The 17,231-nt window shown below is 35.2% G+C and overlaps 1 protein-coding gene across 3 annotated transcripts in view; it reads right to left on the bottom strand.

Annotated features, from left to right (window-relative positions):
• Window positions 1-17,231, bottom strand: part of CWC22 (CWC22 spliceosome associated protein) — a 55,794-nt gene that overhangs the window by 28,373 nt on the left and 10,190 nt on the right. For 2 of the 3 annotated variants that reach the window (XM_060622018.2, XM_078451128.1), the window contains exons 2-5: window positions 11,815-11,953; window positions 7,163-7,230; window positions 5,122-5,232; window positions 2,248-2,493 (exon numbers count right to left, since the gene is read on the bottom strand). In XM_060622018.2, the coding sequence (XP_060478001.1) occupies window positions 2,248-2,493; window positions 5,122-5,232; window positions 7,163-7,230; window positions 11,815-11,841 (452 nt within the window). In that variant the 5' untranslated portion in view covers window positions 11,842-11,953. Of the gene's footprint in view, window positions 1-2,247; window positions 2,494-5,121; window positions 5,233-7,162; window positions 7,231-11,814; window positions 11,954-15,329; window positions 15,470-17,231 lie in introns of all 3 variants that reach the window. The other variant, XM_060622020.2, reaches the window with a different exon arrangement.

The raw sequence follows: 17,231 nt of genomic DNA, 5'->3' as shown, positions 1-17,231 counted from the left end.
AAGCTTAACCGACTGAGACATTCAGGAGCCCCTCTATGGGCTTAACACATTAAATAATACAAGGTGGTGGTGGGCCTAATCACTTCTTTAATTTCCAAATTAGCATGGCCATAAACAATATTTTGAGATATTTGCAACAAATAGTCTGTTAATACTATGATCTATTGCCTACATTCCTAATATAAAGAAATGCCAAATTTTAGTGAGAGATTAGTAATAATAAAGATGCAATTTTTTTCTTTCCACTTACATTCACAGATTGCCTAAATTCTACCCATGGGTAGAAGGTCTGTAGGTTACGAGTCCCTGTTCTGCAGTGGCTTACCAAGGCAGAGGTGGTGAGAGCAGTCTGCCCTGGTGCAGAAGAGTTATTTCATCACTGGCATTGTCCTCAGAAGATACTGAGGACAAAAAGCGGACTCACCTGCAGTTAATTATATTGTTTTAAATTCCGTATAGATCATGTATCCCCTAAATGCCTGCATCTGAGGTGGGCAGAACACTCCCAATGGCCCCCAACCTCATCCCTTTAGTATGCTATTATTTGAGAAAGAAGATCAATGGCTTAAAAACTAGCCTAATTAATAAGATTGTTGATACACAACCAATCTCTCTATATAAAGCTTGGAAAAAAACTAATCAAGTACAATTGTACTTCCTAATTAAGAAGCCTAATTAAGAATACAATTCACCTGACTTAATATCTACTAAAAGCAAAGTCTGTAGGCTTCTTTTAGAGACTTCTCTTTGTTCCTTGTCCCCTGCCTATGAACAGACTTAAAATGTATATAAAATTATCTTCCAGGAATCTGTGTAAAATTACATACACTGTGGACTCTTCTCCACTCACTTTATTTACAAGGAAGTAAGACTTGGCTTAATAACAATGTTTCTGGTCTTTTACAATTAGGATTGCTTTGGACAGAATTGGGGACCATGACTCTTTCTCACCAATGCTGCTACTACTGCCTCGGAGAGCAGAGAGCAAAATGCTTACATGCTCATGAAGCTCCTACTGACCACAGAAGCCCTTTCCAAATCCCTTCCCAACATAACACTGCAGGCATTGCCAGCAAGTACTGGAATATGACACATACAGAGAAACTTACTAATTAGTTTTAAATTTAATGTCATCTAATGTCCCTTTCTAGATCATAAATTTTACAAATTTTATCTCAAATATTTATACTTGATATAAATGGCATTTCTACTTCCAGCCAATTCATGAAGTAACTTTAGATTTCATTTATAAAAAGGTTCTCAAGTACTTTCAAGTTGCCATTAAAATACCTATGAAAGATGTGGGAACACTACTGGCTCACCTGGAAATCTGTTTTTCTTAAAGTGTAGCTACCCTCTATCCCATCTTTTTATTACCTAACTGGCAACTGAGTGATCATTTCAATCTTGGATTGTATTACCTCATTCTGCTAGAGAATAACATCTTGAAAACTTAGCTGTATTTTCATACATAGTTCTTCTCGTCTCAATTATTTTGAAAAGGGAAGTGAAGATATGTATTTTCAGGGTGTATGTTCATATATGAATTTCGACTGTTTGCCTTAGCAAAAAATTATAGTCTAACATGGTATGGTCTAAGAAAAGTATGGGTAGAGAAAACTGTCAACTTGATGTCATAGATTAGTATAGGAGTTGGCAAACTACATCCATGACCCAAATGCATCCTATAGTCCATTTTTATAAATAAAGCTTAACTAGAACAAAGCCATATTCATTTGTTTACATATCACCTATGGCTGTATTCACAGCATTCCAGAGCAGAGTCAAGCAGCGGCAACAGACAGAACAACGCATAAAACCTAAAATATTTACTACCTGGCCTTTCACAGAAAAAGTTTGCCACTCTTGGTTTGGTATAACTGGAAAGATCCATTTTAGCTCTAAAATATCAATAATGCTCTTGACCATCTATGAAAAATGGATACTACTAATAGGCATGCATACAACTATAAAAGGAATAGTTTGAAAATAGTAAAAATAAAAGATCTTTCCTTAAACTCTTTGATTTACTCATGCAAAAAAATAAAATGTTGAGCTAATGTCAGGGCAAATAGTAAGCAGAGCTCCAAGGGAGCTTACGGAATAAAGAAGAGAAGTCTAATTTGAGGTCTCTACCATTTTGGACTGGTAAAAGTAAACTCTCAATAGCCAAGGTTAATTAGACCACAGTTGATTTTTTTTCAGAAAGGGTATCTTCGCTTTGTACACTTAGTGATATTAACATGCCTGTTTTTATCTGTAATCTGCTCTTGCATCATCCTGAGCTTCGCAGGAGGAATATATGCTCCACCAGTACGAGTAAGAAGAGGATCCAGTTCATCTTTCTTCTTCTTTGCAGTAGGTTCATCCTGAGCAGGGGAATTCTGGGTTACTGACGGTTCTGGGCTTCTTCTCCCAGGAGACGGGGATTTCCGAGACCTTTTACGATCAGCATCTCTTTCTCTTTCTCTGCGTTTTTCTCGGTCCCTACTTCTGTAATATTTAAAAAAAAATTTTTTTTTTTTTGGAGAAAAGACCATATAAATTACATTCTTAAATGAGCTACATACCAAATGAGCAATACCATTTGCAGGTCACAAATTCAGATAAGGAAAAGTGGTTTGGAATGGTGAGGAAGTGCTTCACAGAGAAGATAGAACTTAAAAGAGGTCTTCAAAGCTTGACAGAATTTACACTGGGGCAAGTAGAGGAAAGTGGAGGAGGAAGGAGGGCATTCTGCAACTAGTGGAAGACAGAGTAACTACTAGAAAAGTGAGCAGGGATGTTCAAGCTAATTAGCAGAATAGTCAGGAAACAATAAGGAATCATGTACAATGGCAGTTGGAAAGATGAATTTGAGTCAGACTATGAAATCTTTAAAGACAAGGAACAGACTTCAAGTGTTTTATACTGGAGTTGATGGGGAATCATTAGTAGCTTTTGAGTGTGATAATGACGTGAAAATTGTGTTTTAAGAAGACAATTTAGCCTCTGACATACATGATAAACTGTATAAAAAAGAAACCAGAATTTATCTCCAAATGGCAATTTAGAAGTAAAATTATCTTAAAAAACTGTAACATTTGAAATTATTCCTCCATAGAAGTGGCATTTAAAACCTCAGAATATCAGAAACATCTGGTTATTTGAGACAGTGTAAAAAAAATCAACTATTTTCTACCTATAATAAGTGCCCATTCTTAAGCTATCATTTTTGTAGCTGAGTATCCATTCTGAAGCTAACATTTTAAAACAGTCAAGGTATTATTCTCTGAAATGATCAAGAACTAATGGGAAACAGTGAGTGAGTATCCATTCTTAGGCTAACATCTTTAAAACAATCAAGGTATTATTCTCTGAAATTATCAAGAACTAATGGGAAATAGTATATACCTGCTTTTTGCTCTTTTTTCTGAGAAGAATTTGTCCACTTAGTTATTTTTTACCTATACTACCTGGGAAACTCAGATCATTCTGCTCACACTTTGGGCACCATGAGTTAAATGAATACAGTAAATAAAAACAAGTTTCATTTATCACTATTACCAGGAAACTGCTGGCTAGATTTTAGCTAGATCTAGGAAGGGTGTATTTGAGATGGTCTGTCTTAACAAACAGTAATACAACTTACACAAAGAGAAAGCAGTCACCTAGCCAGGTAGATGCAGAGAAGCTGCTTTGAAACTTAAGTATATACCACTATCCACGGAGACACAGTGAACAGAAGGGAAGAAAAGTGGTTCCAAATAGACACGTTAATTAGTCACAAAGCCAGGTGCACTGAAATCTAGGCAGTGATTTGCAACTGAGTTGCTTCTTATTGTGAGTGTGATATGTTCCAAGAAAGCAGCTACAGCAGGAATTTACTGGCATCGGTTATGATTCTTCTGAGAAACACTAGGTAAGAGACCTTCGGAGTGCAGAGGTAATAGAGTCAGTCTTCTTTGAGACTAAATAGCATCTCTTCCAATGCTTTCATACTGTTAGCTTTTATTTCTACATAATACACAGTCTGCTTACTTCATAGTATTGTTGTACGGGTCAAATGAGACTTATGTACATACAATGGACCAAAAACAGTTACAATGAGGCAATAGTCAGAGATTTTGGAAAAAAATACGGGCATTGGAGTCAAAATTGAATTCAAATCCCAGTTTCATTGTCAACCAGATAGGCAACTGCAACCTCAGGTAAATCACTTAATCCCTTCAAACTCACTTTTTAAAATTTGTAAATTGTGAAAAATAGTATCTAGTTTTAAGTGTTTTAACCTTATTTGACAAAGTATGCAGAATGCCCAGCTCACCAATTATGATTGCAGTCGTTGTTCTTAATGGGTGTCATTAAGGTGATAGCAGATGAGCCTGGCTTTTGGAGGTTAATTTAATCTGACATTTTGGTTTTAGATATAGTATATTAGAAAGTAAGTAGTGAGAAGGAAATTTTGGCTGCAGATATCACATAACGTGATTAGCTCCAAACTGCAGAGGAATTTAATCAAAATTTTAATGGGGGTATAGTCTTGGTAGTCATGGAGTGGGTAATATGAGGGAGATATCAAAAGGATACAGACCTCAGTGAACAATAAAATATAGTAGACAAGTTTTTGAACATGGATGACCAATAATAAGGTGGGTATTCAAATTCTCCAAAGGCTCAGGAAAGAATATATTTAGATAAAAACTAGACGGGCAGCTTCACTCTCACTGTCCTAGTGCCATCATGCAGCAAAGTAAACTGAGATCACTCTATCCATATGGTATCAATGACTTTCACTCAGTAAGGGACCTCAAAAACTCATCCTCATGCACTACAGTATCATATCATGAATAAGAGCTTAGGCTCAGGGTCAGACAGACCTGGCCTTGCCACAGACTTGCTTCTAAAACAAAAACAAATGACTTAATTCTCTATGCCTCAGTTTCTTCATCTATAAAATACACAATAGTATCTACTTCATATATTTACTGCAATAAGGAGTTAATCCACATGAAGTCTTTATTAGAAACCTGGAACCTAAGAACATCCGTTTAAAATTAGCTATTATTGTTTTCATTATGAAGTGTAAAAAAAAATTTAAACGAGTGTGATTTTTCTATAGTTAAAATTTCCAGTACTAACCGCGACTCCATGCTACCATCATGAGATCGTCCTCTTCTTGAACGCTCATAGTCCGACCTGCTGTAATCAATGCAATCTCTATCCCGAGGGGATCTGTCTTGTTCTGCATATCTAACACATAAAATAAGAAAACCAAAGTTATAAGATGAAAACAACTATGTTATAAATACTTAGCAAAGTCATATACTGGTAATGCTAAAGTAACTCTACGACTGAATAATGTCTTATCAAACTATTTTTAACAAACAGCTTATTTGGTTTGACATTCATTTAGTCTCGACTATAGAAGCTTTCAGCTTGTGTACAAAATAACTACTAGAGTTCACGTAACCAAACCTGTCATCCTGATTCACACTGTCTCAAGTAAAGGATTATATATCTGGATATCATATGTAGTTAGCATGAAAAAGGCCACCCTGCAAATGACTCGTTTGCCTAGTTGACTCATTTTATCAAAGCAATAACCACAAATGAGACCAAAGTCATGGGTTGGCCTCCATAAAGAACAGTTTAACTCACTCCAACAGACATCCAAAAAACATCAGCTGTTATTCTTGAATCTGCTTTACCGAATAGCAGTGCAAACAGATTTAAATTATTAGCAAACAAGGATGACAGTATAAGATCTGCCTTAAACCTAAAACAATAAAATCAGAGAACCTTAAGAGAAGTTAAACATGTACACACATAATAAACATACATAGTAACATACACAGTAATTATAGTGATTCATATTTCATGTATAGTTAACCCTTGAACAACTGCAGGTTTGAATTGTGAGGGTTCACCTATACATGATTTTTTTCCAAAAAATACAACATAGTACTATAAATATGTTTCTCTTCCTTATGATTTTATTAATAACATTTTTTCTCCAGCTTTATTGTAAAAATACAGTATGTAACACAGATAACACATGCAAAATATTAGTTGACTGTTTATGTTGCTGGTAAGGCTTCTGGTCAACAGTAAAGTATTAGTAGTCACTTTTTGGGGAGTTAAAAGTTATAAGCAGATTTTTGACTGCAGAGGGCACCACTGCCTCTAACTCCCAGGCTGTTTAGGGGTCAACTGTATACATCTACAAGTAATTTATATACATACAGATATAGGTGTGCATCAGTACATGCAGAGATTTTTTTTTTTTCTTTTAGACAGAGTAGATGATTGATGAAAAGTACTAAGTAGTTGCAAACCATCACAATTAACTTGATGTCAATGAAACAAAAGTTTTTAGAGACAGCAGAGTGGCATAAAAAGAAAGAAAGTACATACGGGGTAAGGCAGAGATCAGACAACTGAAAGAAGGTTTAGAGGATGCTTTTCCCTTCATAAATTATTTTTAATGGTCATAGTTCACTAAGTAAAATAATCAAAGTACTACTATGAATGCCTGATGAACATTAATAGTAATATTTGTCGGGGTGCCTAGGTGGTTCAGTTAAGCATGTGACTCCTGATTTCAGCTCAGGTCATGCTCTCACGTTTCGTGGATTCCAGCCCCCCATGGGGCTCTTCACTGACAGGGCGGAACCTGCATGGGGTTCTCTGTCTCTCCCTCTCTCTCTGTATCTCTCCCACTCATGTGCTTTCTCTCAAAATAAATACTTAACTTAAAACAATAGTAATATTTCTAGATCTTTGATCTTAACACAATTATATGATACACATAAAAGCATTCTGAAATCTATTAAGAGCCATGTATAGGACAGTGGTAACAAAAGCAACACTTCAAAATAATTTCAACTCCGTTTTCCATTTTATAAATTTTCATTTAGTATTCATTTCAATTTATAACTTTAATTTTTTGATATGCTGAAATTATTCTTTCTCACCTCCAAAATTAGATAAAATTTAGAATTATTTACTAGAAACTACCAGAACAGTCATTCAAAAATGATTTGTCCTCAAGCTTATTCAAATAATACTGAAAACCATCAAAAATAAATTGTTCACCCTAAAATTAGGAACCTAACAGCTAAATAATTTCTTAAACTTATTACAAAAAATTTAAATTTCAGAAGCACATAAAATTATTTACCTGTCTTCTGGAGAGGAGGTCCTCTGATATGAATTATAGTTTTCCCTTCTGTCATGACCAGAAGAATGCTTTCAAAGGGAAAAAAAAGAGGGGGGGGGGGGGACATTTAAAAAATTATGATAAAAACACACAGAAAATGAAATATGTCTTTCAGAAAAACAGAAGTGCCGTACAAATTATTTCAAAACATTTTTTTAAATCATAAGAATAATACATGTTATCTAAATAGTACATAAGATAAAAGAAAATTTTCAGGGCCTCCAAGGTAAGTATCTGGGGCAGATCTCTGGTTTCACTATGGACCAACCACTTTTTTGAAACAAGAAAAATTCAAGGTAGAAGAAAATAATTCTCAAATTTGTGATGCTAAGTTACTTAGTTGATATTTTATTCCTATATAATAAATTATAAATGTATAGAGTATCATTTTTATAAAGACCTTCTCTTGGTGAAAAACAAGACCAAAGTTTTTTCTTGGTGAAAAACATGACTAAGGGCCAGAGGTCTTCTGGCACAAAGAGCTCACTTCTGTGGTTATATCGAAGTCTTATAATACTGCACTTACCTCCTTGGATCTACTTTGGCTTATAAAACCACTTTAATCCAGTAGTAAATCTGAATAAACAGCTAGAAGAAACCAACTCTAGTATATTTATGAAAATTCTTTTTTATTTTCAGAAAACATTTGAAAGTCTGATATGTATAGCACTATGTTAAAGATTTGAAAAACACGATTTGTGAGAGATAGCTCCTATGCCAAATCCTTTGGAAAAAAAAAAGACATACAAATAAGTAACTGCACTGTAACATGAAACTGAAGAGACAGGTCACAGGAGTGAGAGATATGAACTATCCAGTGAGAACACATCCTAATTTAAAAATCCAAATATAGTTAAAAAGCCAAAATATTTATCTCTGTAAATAGGTAAGTTTTTTACATTACTGGTGAAAATTCATGTTGACCAGTTTTTTGTTTTTTGGTTTTTTTTTTAGAATTAAAATAATTTTAACTACCTAATTATAAGAAAAGAAAAATTGTATGTTTTTTTAAAGTACCTTCACCTAGAAATCTAAGAAAATGTAAATCAAATAATGAGCAACTTGTTCTGCATATTTATATGCTTGTCTCCTTAATAAGAAAAAGAAACATTTCAAAATAGAAAGTTATGGGGTGCCTGGGTGGCTCAGTTGGTTGTGCATCTGACTTTGGCTCAGGTCATGATCTCGCGGTTTGTGAGTTCGAGCCCCATGTCGGGCGCTGTGCTGATAGCTGGGAGCCTGGAGCCTGATTCAGATTCTATGTCTCCCTCTCTCTGCCCCTCCCCTGCTTGTGCTCTGTCTCTGTCTGTCTCTCAAAAATGAATAAATGTAAAAAAAAAAATTAAAAAAAAATAGAAAGTTATACTGCACAGAAATACAAACTTCAACTTCTTGTTTTATGAACATCTAATTAACAGCAGTTTGAGTCTAACATTCTCATAAATATATTGCCAAACAATCTCATTAACTATTGAATTTTTCTCCCCCCACAACTATTGAATTTTTCTAATAGTATATACAAACTATTGTATGTAGGTGAATTAGCATGTGATCAAAATTTATAATTTACAGTAGCCATAGTTTGGCTACTATTTTATACTGAATACAACTATCTTAAAATCCTGTTTCTATGTTTCTAATGCATATAAGAAAGTTTTAAAAATTATTTCCCTTAGCAACACAATGAAGTAGGACATTTGTTCAGTATGTAGGACATAGATTTCTACAAAACCTGACACCAAGATCCTAAACCTAAAATGGAGCACAAGATTCATTAGATTCATGGCAACATCAAACATAGTATTCACTGATCATTTATTACAGGACACAGCTCTTCCTGTGTAGATACTCTGGAGGATACACAAGATAGGAAAAACCCTCAGTGAACTTAGGATCTTATGGGAGAGAGACGATTGTAAAGATTTCCGTAATTAAACATATCAGATTGTATGTTCCTGAGAGAACAACAGAGATAAAAAGGAGAAGAAAAAGAGGAGGATGAAGAGGAGGAAGAAGAGGAGGAAGAGGAGGACAGGAGGAGGAGAGAGAGAACTCAACAAAACTGCATGGTCTACTTTTTCTTTTATAAGGCACAGCAATTATTTTGATTACATTAGGGAAAAGGCCTCAGTTCTTTGCTAATGATTTTTAACACATCTCCGCAACATCTGTTGTAGGCATGGGGGGAAACCAAAAATATTGAAGTCGTGAATCAGAATTTCGTAAATATGATCAAGTTAACGTGACTGGCACACACAGAAGTGCTAACAGGACATCTTGAGTAGGGAACAGTACTGAATACTGAGGGATGACAGTGGGTAGAGGAGGATTTGAACTCGGATTTGGTAGATAAACAAGATTTCACTCATTTTTGACATGTGATCCAAATAATAACCTGAATTTTCCTATTTCCTTTATCATAAAGTTCAGATTGTAAGTCAGAGTAGCAGTTGAAAATAATATATTGTCAAAATTACCTTAAAAAATTCTCTAAATTGTTCATTAAGCAAAACAAATGTTTATATCATACAGTTACCTATAGTCTCTAACAATATAAACAGAGCAGTATATGAAGGTGAGTGGAGCAGAAACCCTGAATCCAGACCTCTGAGCATCCATTAGCCGCAGGGAACAAGTCTTTAAGAGCAAGGAGAGGAAGGGCTGGCAATAGGTGGGTAACTTCCTTCTAGATAGCTAAGGAGGCTGCAGTAAGACTCAATGGAAAAACAAGGAATCCTCAGCTAAAGCCTCCTGAACCTAGCAGGTAAGTCCTCAGAACATTAAAGGAAGATGTGAGCTTCACCGGAGGTAAAAACGGGCCCCACCCAGCTTTTGGACCTGCCTGTAGCTAAAAGGATGGAAAAAGGGAGGCAGACTAGATTGAGTACTAGCAGAGAGAGCTGAGCCATCAAGCCTGAAGGGCATGTGACTGAAGATAGCCACTCTCAGCCTAGGGGGATGCCACAGAGGACTCAGCAGGACCACAGGAGGCAAAGGTGGAGAAGCACAGTATAAGAGGAGCAGGAAGAGGATCCTGAGAAAGACTAAACACGTCTCCCTCTGTGAAAAAAGTATCTGACTAAACCTGAGTGCTCTTGTCAGTCAAGAGCCAGTTACACACCAGGTCTCCTTTTTCTTTATGTCCCCGGCTCTTAGTACAGTCTGCAACCTACTAGGCTCACAATTAATCAACTGCTTAAGTGCCACTGGACCAACGAGTACAAGTCCCAAGGAAGCAGATTCCAGAACAATATATGAAGGTATCTACTGACAGATGGGTCTGCTTGAGACAGTGAGTTCCCACCAAAATAGATGCAAGGACGGGCTGGGTGTCTACCTAGCCTTCTGCTCGACAGTACAACAGTCAACAGGATTTAGAAAAGATTGCAGCAGAGCCTGCCTCAGTGCCTGGTGTCCACTGTTAAGCTCGGTCTACTGGTTCTCTTTAAAGAAGAAAGTTTAGGGGTGCAGGGGTGGTGGGGGAGAGAGGAAGGGAGCAGTGCCTAGATCTATAATTAAAAATATACCCTCCCCTTTACTGACTCTATGCCCCAAGAAATGACGCGCCTGTTTATAGATCTGTGAAACTGAAAAAAAGTGGAATGGTTTGTTCTCCTCCTGCTAGTCCAGTAACAGGCAGAGGAGCAGCTCTGAAAGTAGATGGAGTTACTGGTTCTGTTACTGCTCTGACTGTATCTACCACTCTACCTTTCTTACAGCCTGCTTCAGCCACACTAGACTCCGTCTTCATACTTGTTGTTTACTCTGCCTGGCACATGATTCTCCTGGTCATCTGCATGGCTGACTTCCTCATATCCTTCAAGTTTCTGCTCAGATAGCTACTTTTTCAGTGGGTCCCTATTAAAAATTGCAACTTCCAATGCTACCGATCAACCTTATCCTATTTCTTTTGTCTACAGCCCGAATCTAGCACTTAACACTGTACCATACCATAGAAATGACTTATGTATTAATTTTATAATTTATTTTGTCTTCCCCTACTAGAATGCAAACTCCACAAAACCAAGGATTTCTGTTTTGTTTACCATTTTACCTAAAGTACTTAGAACAGTCACTGGGACATAATTAAGAATTCAGTGACTATCTGTTAAATAAATGAATTTATAATGTCTAAGTAAAGGATGACACAGAATAAAGAACTCATTTATGCATATGAAATATTCAATAAAAGGCTCACTTGTAGATAGACATGCAGGAACTATGATCAACTGAGGAAGCAGACACCTGTCCTCCATTTCATGCTCATTCAGGAAAGTATGCTCTTTAAGAATGGTGGATTCTCTTGCCCTGTTATTTACTTTTCTTCTGCATGTGCTCACTCACATGCACTTTCTTGATTTGTGCAGGCATTGATATACACACACATGTACATGGACACATACATGCGCACACGTCCCACATGTTCTCTTCTCACTTGTCCTCTTGCTCACTATTGCTTCTATCTGACCAAGGATCTACATTTGAAATTGTCTAAGTTAGATATGCGTACAATGTCTGTTTCTAATGTCCTATTTATGTAAATGCATGTTTGATTAAAGGACAGATAATGGACTACAAGCTTATGTTCTTCATTATAAATTTCAAACACTTACTTTTATCTGTGCCACACTACTTTTCATTTTTTGTTGACAGTGGTCTGATAAATCAAAGACTCCTTAAGTTGGTCCAAATAACCGGTACCAAACAGTATGAATTCCTTGACAGTTTACTTTTTCTGTCTGCAAACGTTACCTGTGAAATAGACCAAAGAAAGTTTTGTTAACATCGATAAAATGTATGTGAAATAACAACATATTATTTCCACACAATGAACACTTGACCATCTTATTTTTCTTAATCACTAGGCACAGATATATAATCAATAATTATATAAAAATTAAAAAAGTCCTTAAATGGTTCCACATAACAATGTATAAAGAACACATATGTAGAACAGACTCTGAATAAGAGAGCAAATAATAACATTATTAAACACCATAAGGTATTTTAGTGACAGAAAGGAACAAAAATTAATTTAATAACTGATGTCAGATAACTTTATTCAAATCGTTTTCATTGAGGGAAACCTATACCTACATCATAAAACAGTGCTGTGGTATTACACTAAACAAGTAAACAAAGGAAATGATGTAAGATAAAGCCTATATAAACTGAGTACAAAATATCCCATGTTTCTATATAGACTAAGAATGAAATATCCAATTATCATTATCTTGTAATAATGATCACTCAGAAATAAATATGCTCTGCATAAAAATATAAGTAATTAAGTTTTAATGTAATCTATCAAAGGTACATGACTTCAGATATATTCAGGCATGAGAACTAAGTATTTGGCTCAGAATAAACCTAGTCACCAATGTTAAATGCTAAAATAAAAGTTTTCCAGTATCTATCTGTTAATTACATTTTAGGAATTTTTGAAAAATGCTGAATTGCTAGTTATGTTAACACAGAACTGTCATTTAAGTATTTTATTTTAATTATGTATCTAGGGGCGCCTGGGTGGCTCAGTCGGTTAAGCGTCCGACTTCAGCTCAGGTCATGATCTCACGGTCCGTGGGTTCGAGCCCCGCGTCGGGCTCTGTGCTGACAGCTCAGAGCCTGGAGCCTGTTTCAGATTCTGTGTCTCCTTCTCTCTGTGACCCTCCCCCATTCATGCTCTGTCTCTCTCTGTCTCAAAAATAAATAAACGTTAAAAAAAAAAAATTAAAAAAAAAATTATGTATCTAAATGGTTTATGGTTTGGTGTAAGGTAATGAAATCAACAAAAATCAAATGAAAGAGTAGAAAATAAGAGATTTAAAAGAGGTAGAAAATACAGAGAAAGAACTGTGCCAGTACCAAAATAATTGAATACAACTAGGAAAATTTTTAAGCTTGAATGCCAGAAAGGTTTATAGATTATCTAGTCCAATTCCTTCTTTTTATAGATAAAAATAATGAAGGTCAGATAAGTTATTTCAATGTCTTAAGCAATACTACCAGTTAATGGCAGACCTATAACTGGAAACTTAGCCTAAGGACACCCAATTAAATTTTCTTTCCACTAGACCACATACACAAAAATAATACTAACACTATAAAGTGACACAGAGCTGCTATCATTCAATGCAGATAGGGATATACACAGATCACTAAATCAAGAAAAGTTTCTATTACAGTGGTTAGCATGGTATCAAGGTTATTAAGAGCAATATATATGAGATTCTTTACAAACTTAACGTATAAAGTATAATTGCAGCCTAAAGCATACCACCAATTAAGTATTTGTAGCTGCAGTTAGATTTGCATGCTGCTAGGGGACTCTCAGAAGGGAGAGAGCCCGAGAAGAGGAGCCGCATGTGCCCAAATCTCTGACCACCTCTGAACCAACACATGAACAAAACAGTACTCAGGATCAAAGAACCGAACTGTGATATGAATAGCTGCCTAAGAGACAGAATTTGCCATTTAAGTCTAATCAAGTTAATTGTCTAAAAAGTCACCACTCCTCAGAGGAAAGTAACAGAATGTACAGTCCTAACATAACAGTTATAATGACCAGAATACAATTAAAAAAGTTATCAGAAAACTGTGGTCCAATCTTTAAAAAAAAAGATAATCAAAGACCAACATTAAGATGGCCCAGATGTTGGAATTGGCATACAAGGTTTTTAAAGCATATTCCAAAGCACAAAGGAAAACACACTTGCAAGGAATAGACAGGAAATTTCAGCAAAAATGAAACAAACAAAAGCAAACAAAAACAACAATGAAAAGAATAGAACCAAAATGAAATTCTAGAACTGAAAAATATATGAAGTGAAAAACTCACTGGTTAGCCAAACCTAAGGCAAAATGGAGATAAGAGAAAGTCAATGAAATTATATAATCTAAAAGATAAAAAGTATCCAATCTAGAAACAGACAAAAAAATTAATGAACAGGGACATGTAGGACAATTATCAAAAGGCCTAATCTACATGTAATCAAAGTTCATGAAGGAAAAAAATGGAATACGAAAAAAATATTTTAAGAAATAGCCAAATTTCCCCCCAGATTTGGCAAAAGGCATAAATTTACAGATTCATGAAGCACAGATAATCCTAGATAGGATAAATATAAAGAAAACCATGCCTATACACACAGTCATACAGGGATATAACTGTTCAAATTATTTCTGACTTCTCATCAGAAACTAAGGAGACTAGAAGACAATCTTTAAAGTGCTGAAAGATTAAAAAAAACCTGCTACCCTAAGATTACAACAAAAATAATATTAAGAATGAAGATAAAGACATTTACTAATTAAAACAAACAAAAGAAAACTAAGAGAAACAGAATGCAGCACCAGCAGACCCATTCTCCAAGAAATGCTGCAGTTCTCAGGCTTTAGGGAAATGACACCAATGGAGACTTCAGAAAGTAATGAAGAACACTGGAAATGGTGACTTTTTCGGGAAGTATAAAAGACTACTTTTTCCTTCACTTAAAATACATAGGTCTGTTTAAAGTAAAAATAACATCTTGAGGGTCACCTGGGTGGCTCAGTCAGTTAAGCATCTGACTGTTGGTTTTGGGTCAGGTCATGATTTCACGGTTCATGAGTTTGAGCCCCGCGTCAGGCTCCATGCTGCTGGTGCAGAGCCTGCTTGGGATTCTCTCCCTCTCTCAAAATAAATAAATGCACTTATTAAAAAAAACATCTTGAGGGGTTATAGTGTATGTAGATGAAATAGACACATTAGGTAGCACATATAGGAGGAGGTAAGATAGACCTACATGATCCAAGATTTCTAAGTTTTTTGTGAAGTGGTATTAATTAATATCAAATCTAAGAAACTTATGGAAAGTTAAGGATACATATTGTTTCCCCTAGAACAATGACTGTAAAAGTAATGTTAAAAAAATATAGCTAAAAAGCCTGTAGATAACTTAAAATAGAATTTAAAAATATTTAAATTTAAAATTTAAAATTAAAATTAATTTAAAAGGGCAAGATAGAGCAAAGGAACAAAAAAACAGAAGGAGGAAAAAAAAACAAGATGGCAGACCTAAATCTAACTCTGTTATTATATTAAATATTAATGAACAAACAACTCAAACAGAAGCTACTTCTCTCTCACCTCAGGTGGATCTGACCCTGAAGGCATGATCTTGTCTCCACTGGGTTTTAGGTCCCATGTGCCTTCTCAGACAAGATGACTGTGCCGTATTACACAAATTTCATGACTTTTTTTGACATGACTCATTCCTGTATTTATGGCTATAAACGTATAGAGCCATGAAACTCAAAATTTCACTCAATTAACTTTTGCTTAAAGGTGATGGTTTTTACCCCCACTAGCCCAATCATTATATCATTTCTAACAAATACTTATCACCTTTATCACCCAGCATCATTTATCTATACACTCATTCAACAACAAATAATATTTACTACTTCTGTTATTTTGCCAGGCACCTTTCTAGGCACTGGCTAGACAGCAATGAACAACCATATCAAAATCCCCTGCCCACATTGAGCTTATATTCTAGTTCTAAAAAGTAAATCTATAATGATAAGCACAGCACTAAGCTGCTCAAGCAAAGTGGCTGGTTAAGTTTTTTTTTTTTTTTTTTTTTTTTTTGCAAATGCCAGTTTCATTCAAATCATTACTTAATGTAAAACTGGTTCCCGAGTTCATTATGTTAAAAGTAATTAAATTATGAACACTTGTGTATAGAATTACTAGTACATATATTGGGGCCTACCTGACTTACTACATCAGATGTGTAGGGGAAAAGGGATGCCTAGGCATGCTGGTTTCATGAAAGTATCCCCGATGTATTTCCAATATACAACTCATCACCAGGTTGGCTCAGCTTTCCAATTTTGGATGAGAAATCTTGGTTCTCAATTTGCCATAAATTGAGAGTAAAATTGTACTTTACTTTAGGTAAAATACAGAGACTTCATAGCCTACCTCCTTTATAGTGTTTAGTCAAAAATCATTTGGAAAGGAACACATACATTCCAAATGTATTAATCCTTACTAACTCAATGGTAAGAAGCATATATATGCGTGCAAAAGAATATCAATAGCAGTGATTTTTAAATGAGAAATTTTGGGCACAATTCATAGGGAGAAAATTCTCAGTGGTAATGCACTGATTGCCGTAGCACAGGTTCTGTGGGAGTTTAAGATATATGCCATGATAATTAAAGTAACATTACCTACTGCAACATGGCCACAAACAAACATAAGCACTAAAATGGAGTCATCCAGATGATAAAATATGTTTATAAAATGCTTTTATTATTCTTAAAATTAATATAAAACATGAAAAATTGAGACAGGAAGAGAAAAAACCTACATCAACAGAGAAGTTCAGCCTTCCTAGGTAAACTGGACACAAATTTCATATACATTCATATATAAAGACTAAAATAACTTCTGTAAAAATATTTGCCTGTAAGTTTAAATAAGCTTAATTAGTGAGATCTGGAATATATTTTATGGAAAAATTAAAAGCCTAGAAAACTATGAATGTCCTTAATTTGTTCTTATTTCCAGGATAACCAGTGACTAAGTCCCTATAAAATTGAGACTATAGTATACTTCAGTGGAGGATTCCATTCTCTTTGGGTTCTATTATTATTATATAAATTAATCAGAGTTACTTATTGTACACAGTTTTTGCTTCCCTACATTCATCTAAACACTCCTTCTATAAACTAACATTAGGAAGTGAATTGTCCAGAAGGAACATCAAAAGAATCTGTGAAAGACTCCACCTAGTTCTGTTTACTATTTACAGGAAATAACCTGATGGATGCTGCTGCCATCATCACCACCACACATCACCTGCGACTGATTTCAAGGACTTTTTTGGTCCAGAAGCAGAAAACACTGAAAACTACTTCTGACCAAGGCTACAGAATAAGGCCCTCCTTCCCCTGATGATAGAAACCACCGATGATAATGCACTTCTTTGTGTATTTTTGTTTTTTATCCTCTTGGTTATTTATTTTTTCTCTCCTTGCT

This window comes from Panthera onca, chromosome C1, assembly GCF_046562875.1.
Source record: "Panthera onca isolate mPanOnc1 chromosome C1, mPanOnc1 haplotype 2, whole genome shotgun sequence".
Lineage (NCBI taxonomy): Eukaryota > Metazoa > Chordata > Mammalia > Carnivora > Felidae > Panthera > Panthera onca.
Note: the sequence above shows the minus strand (reverse complement) of the source record. Positions and strands in the feature narration are given on the sequence as shown.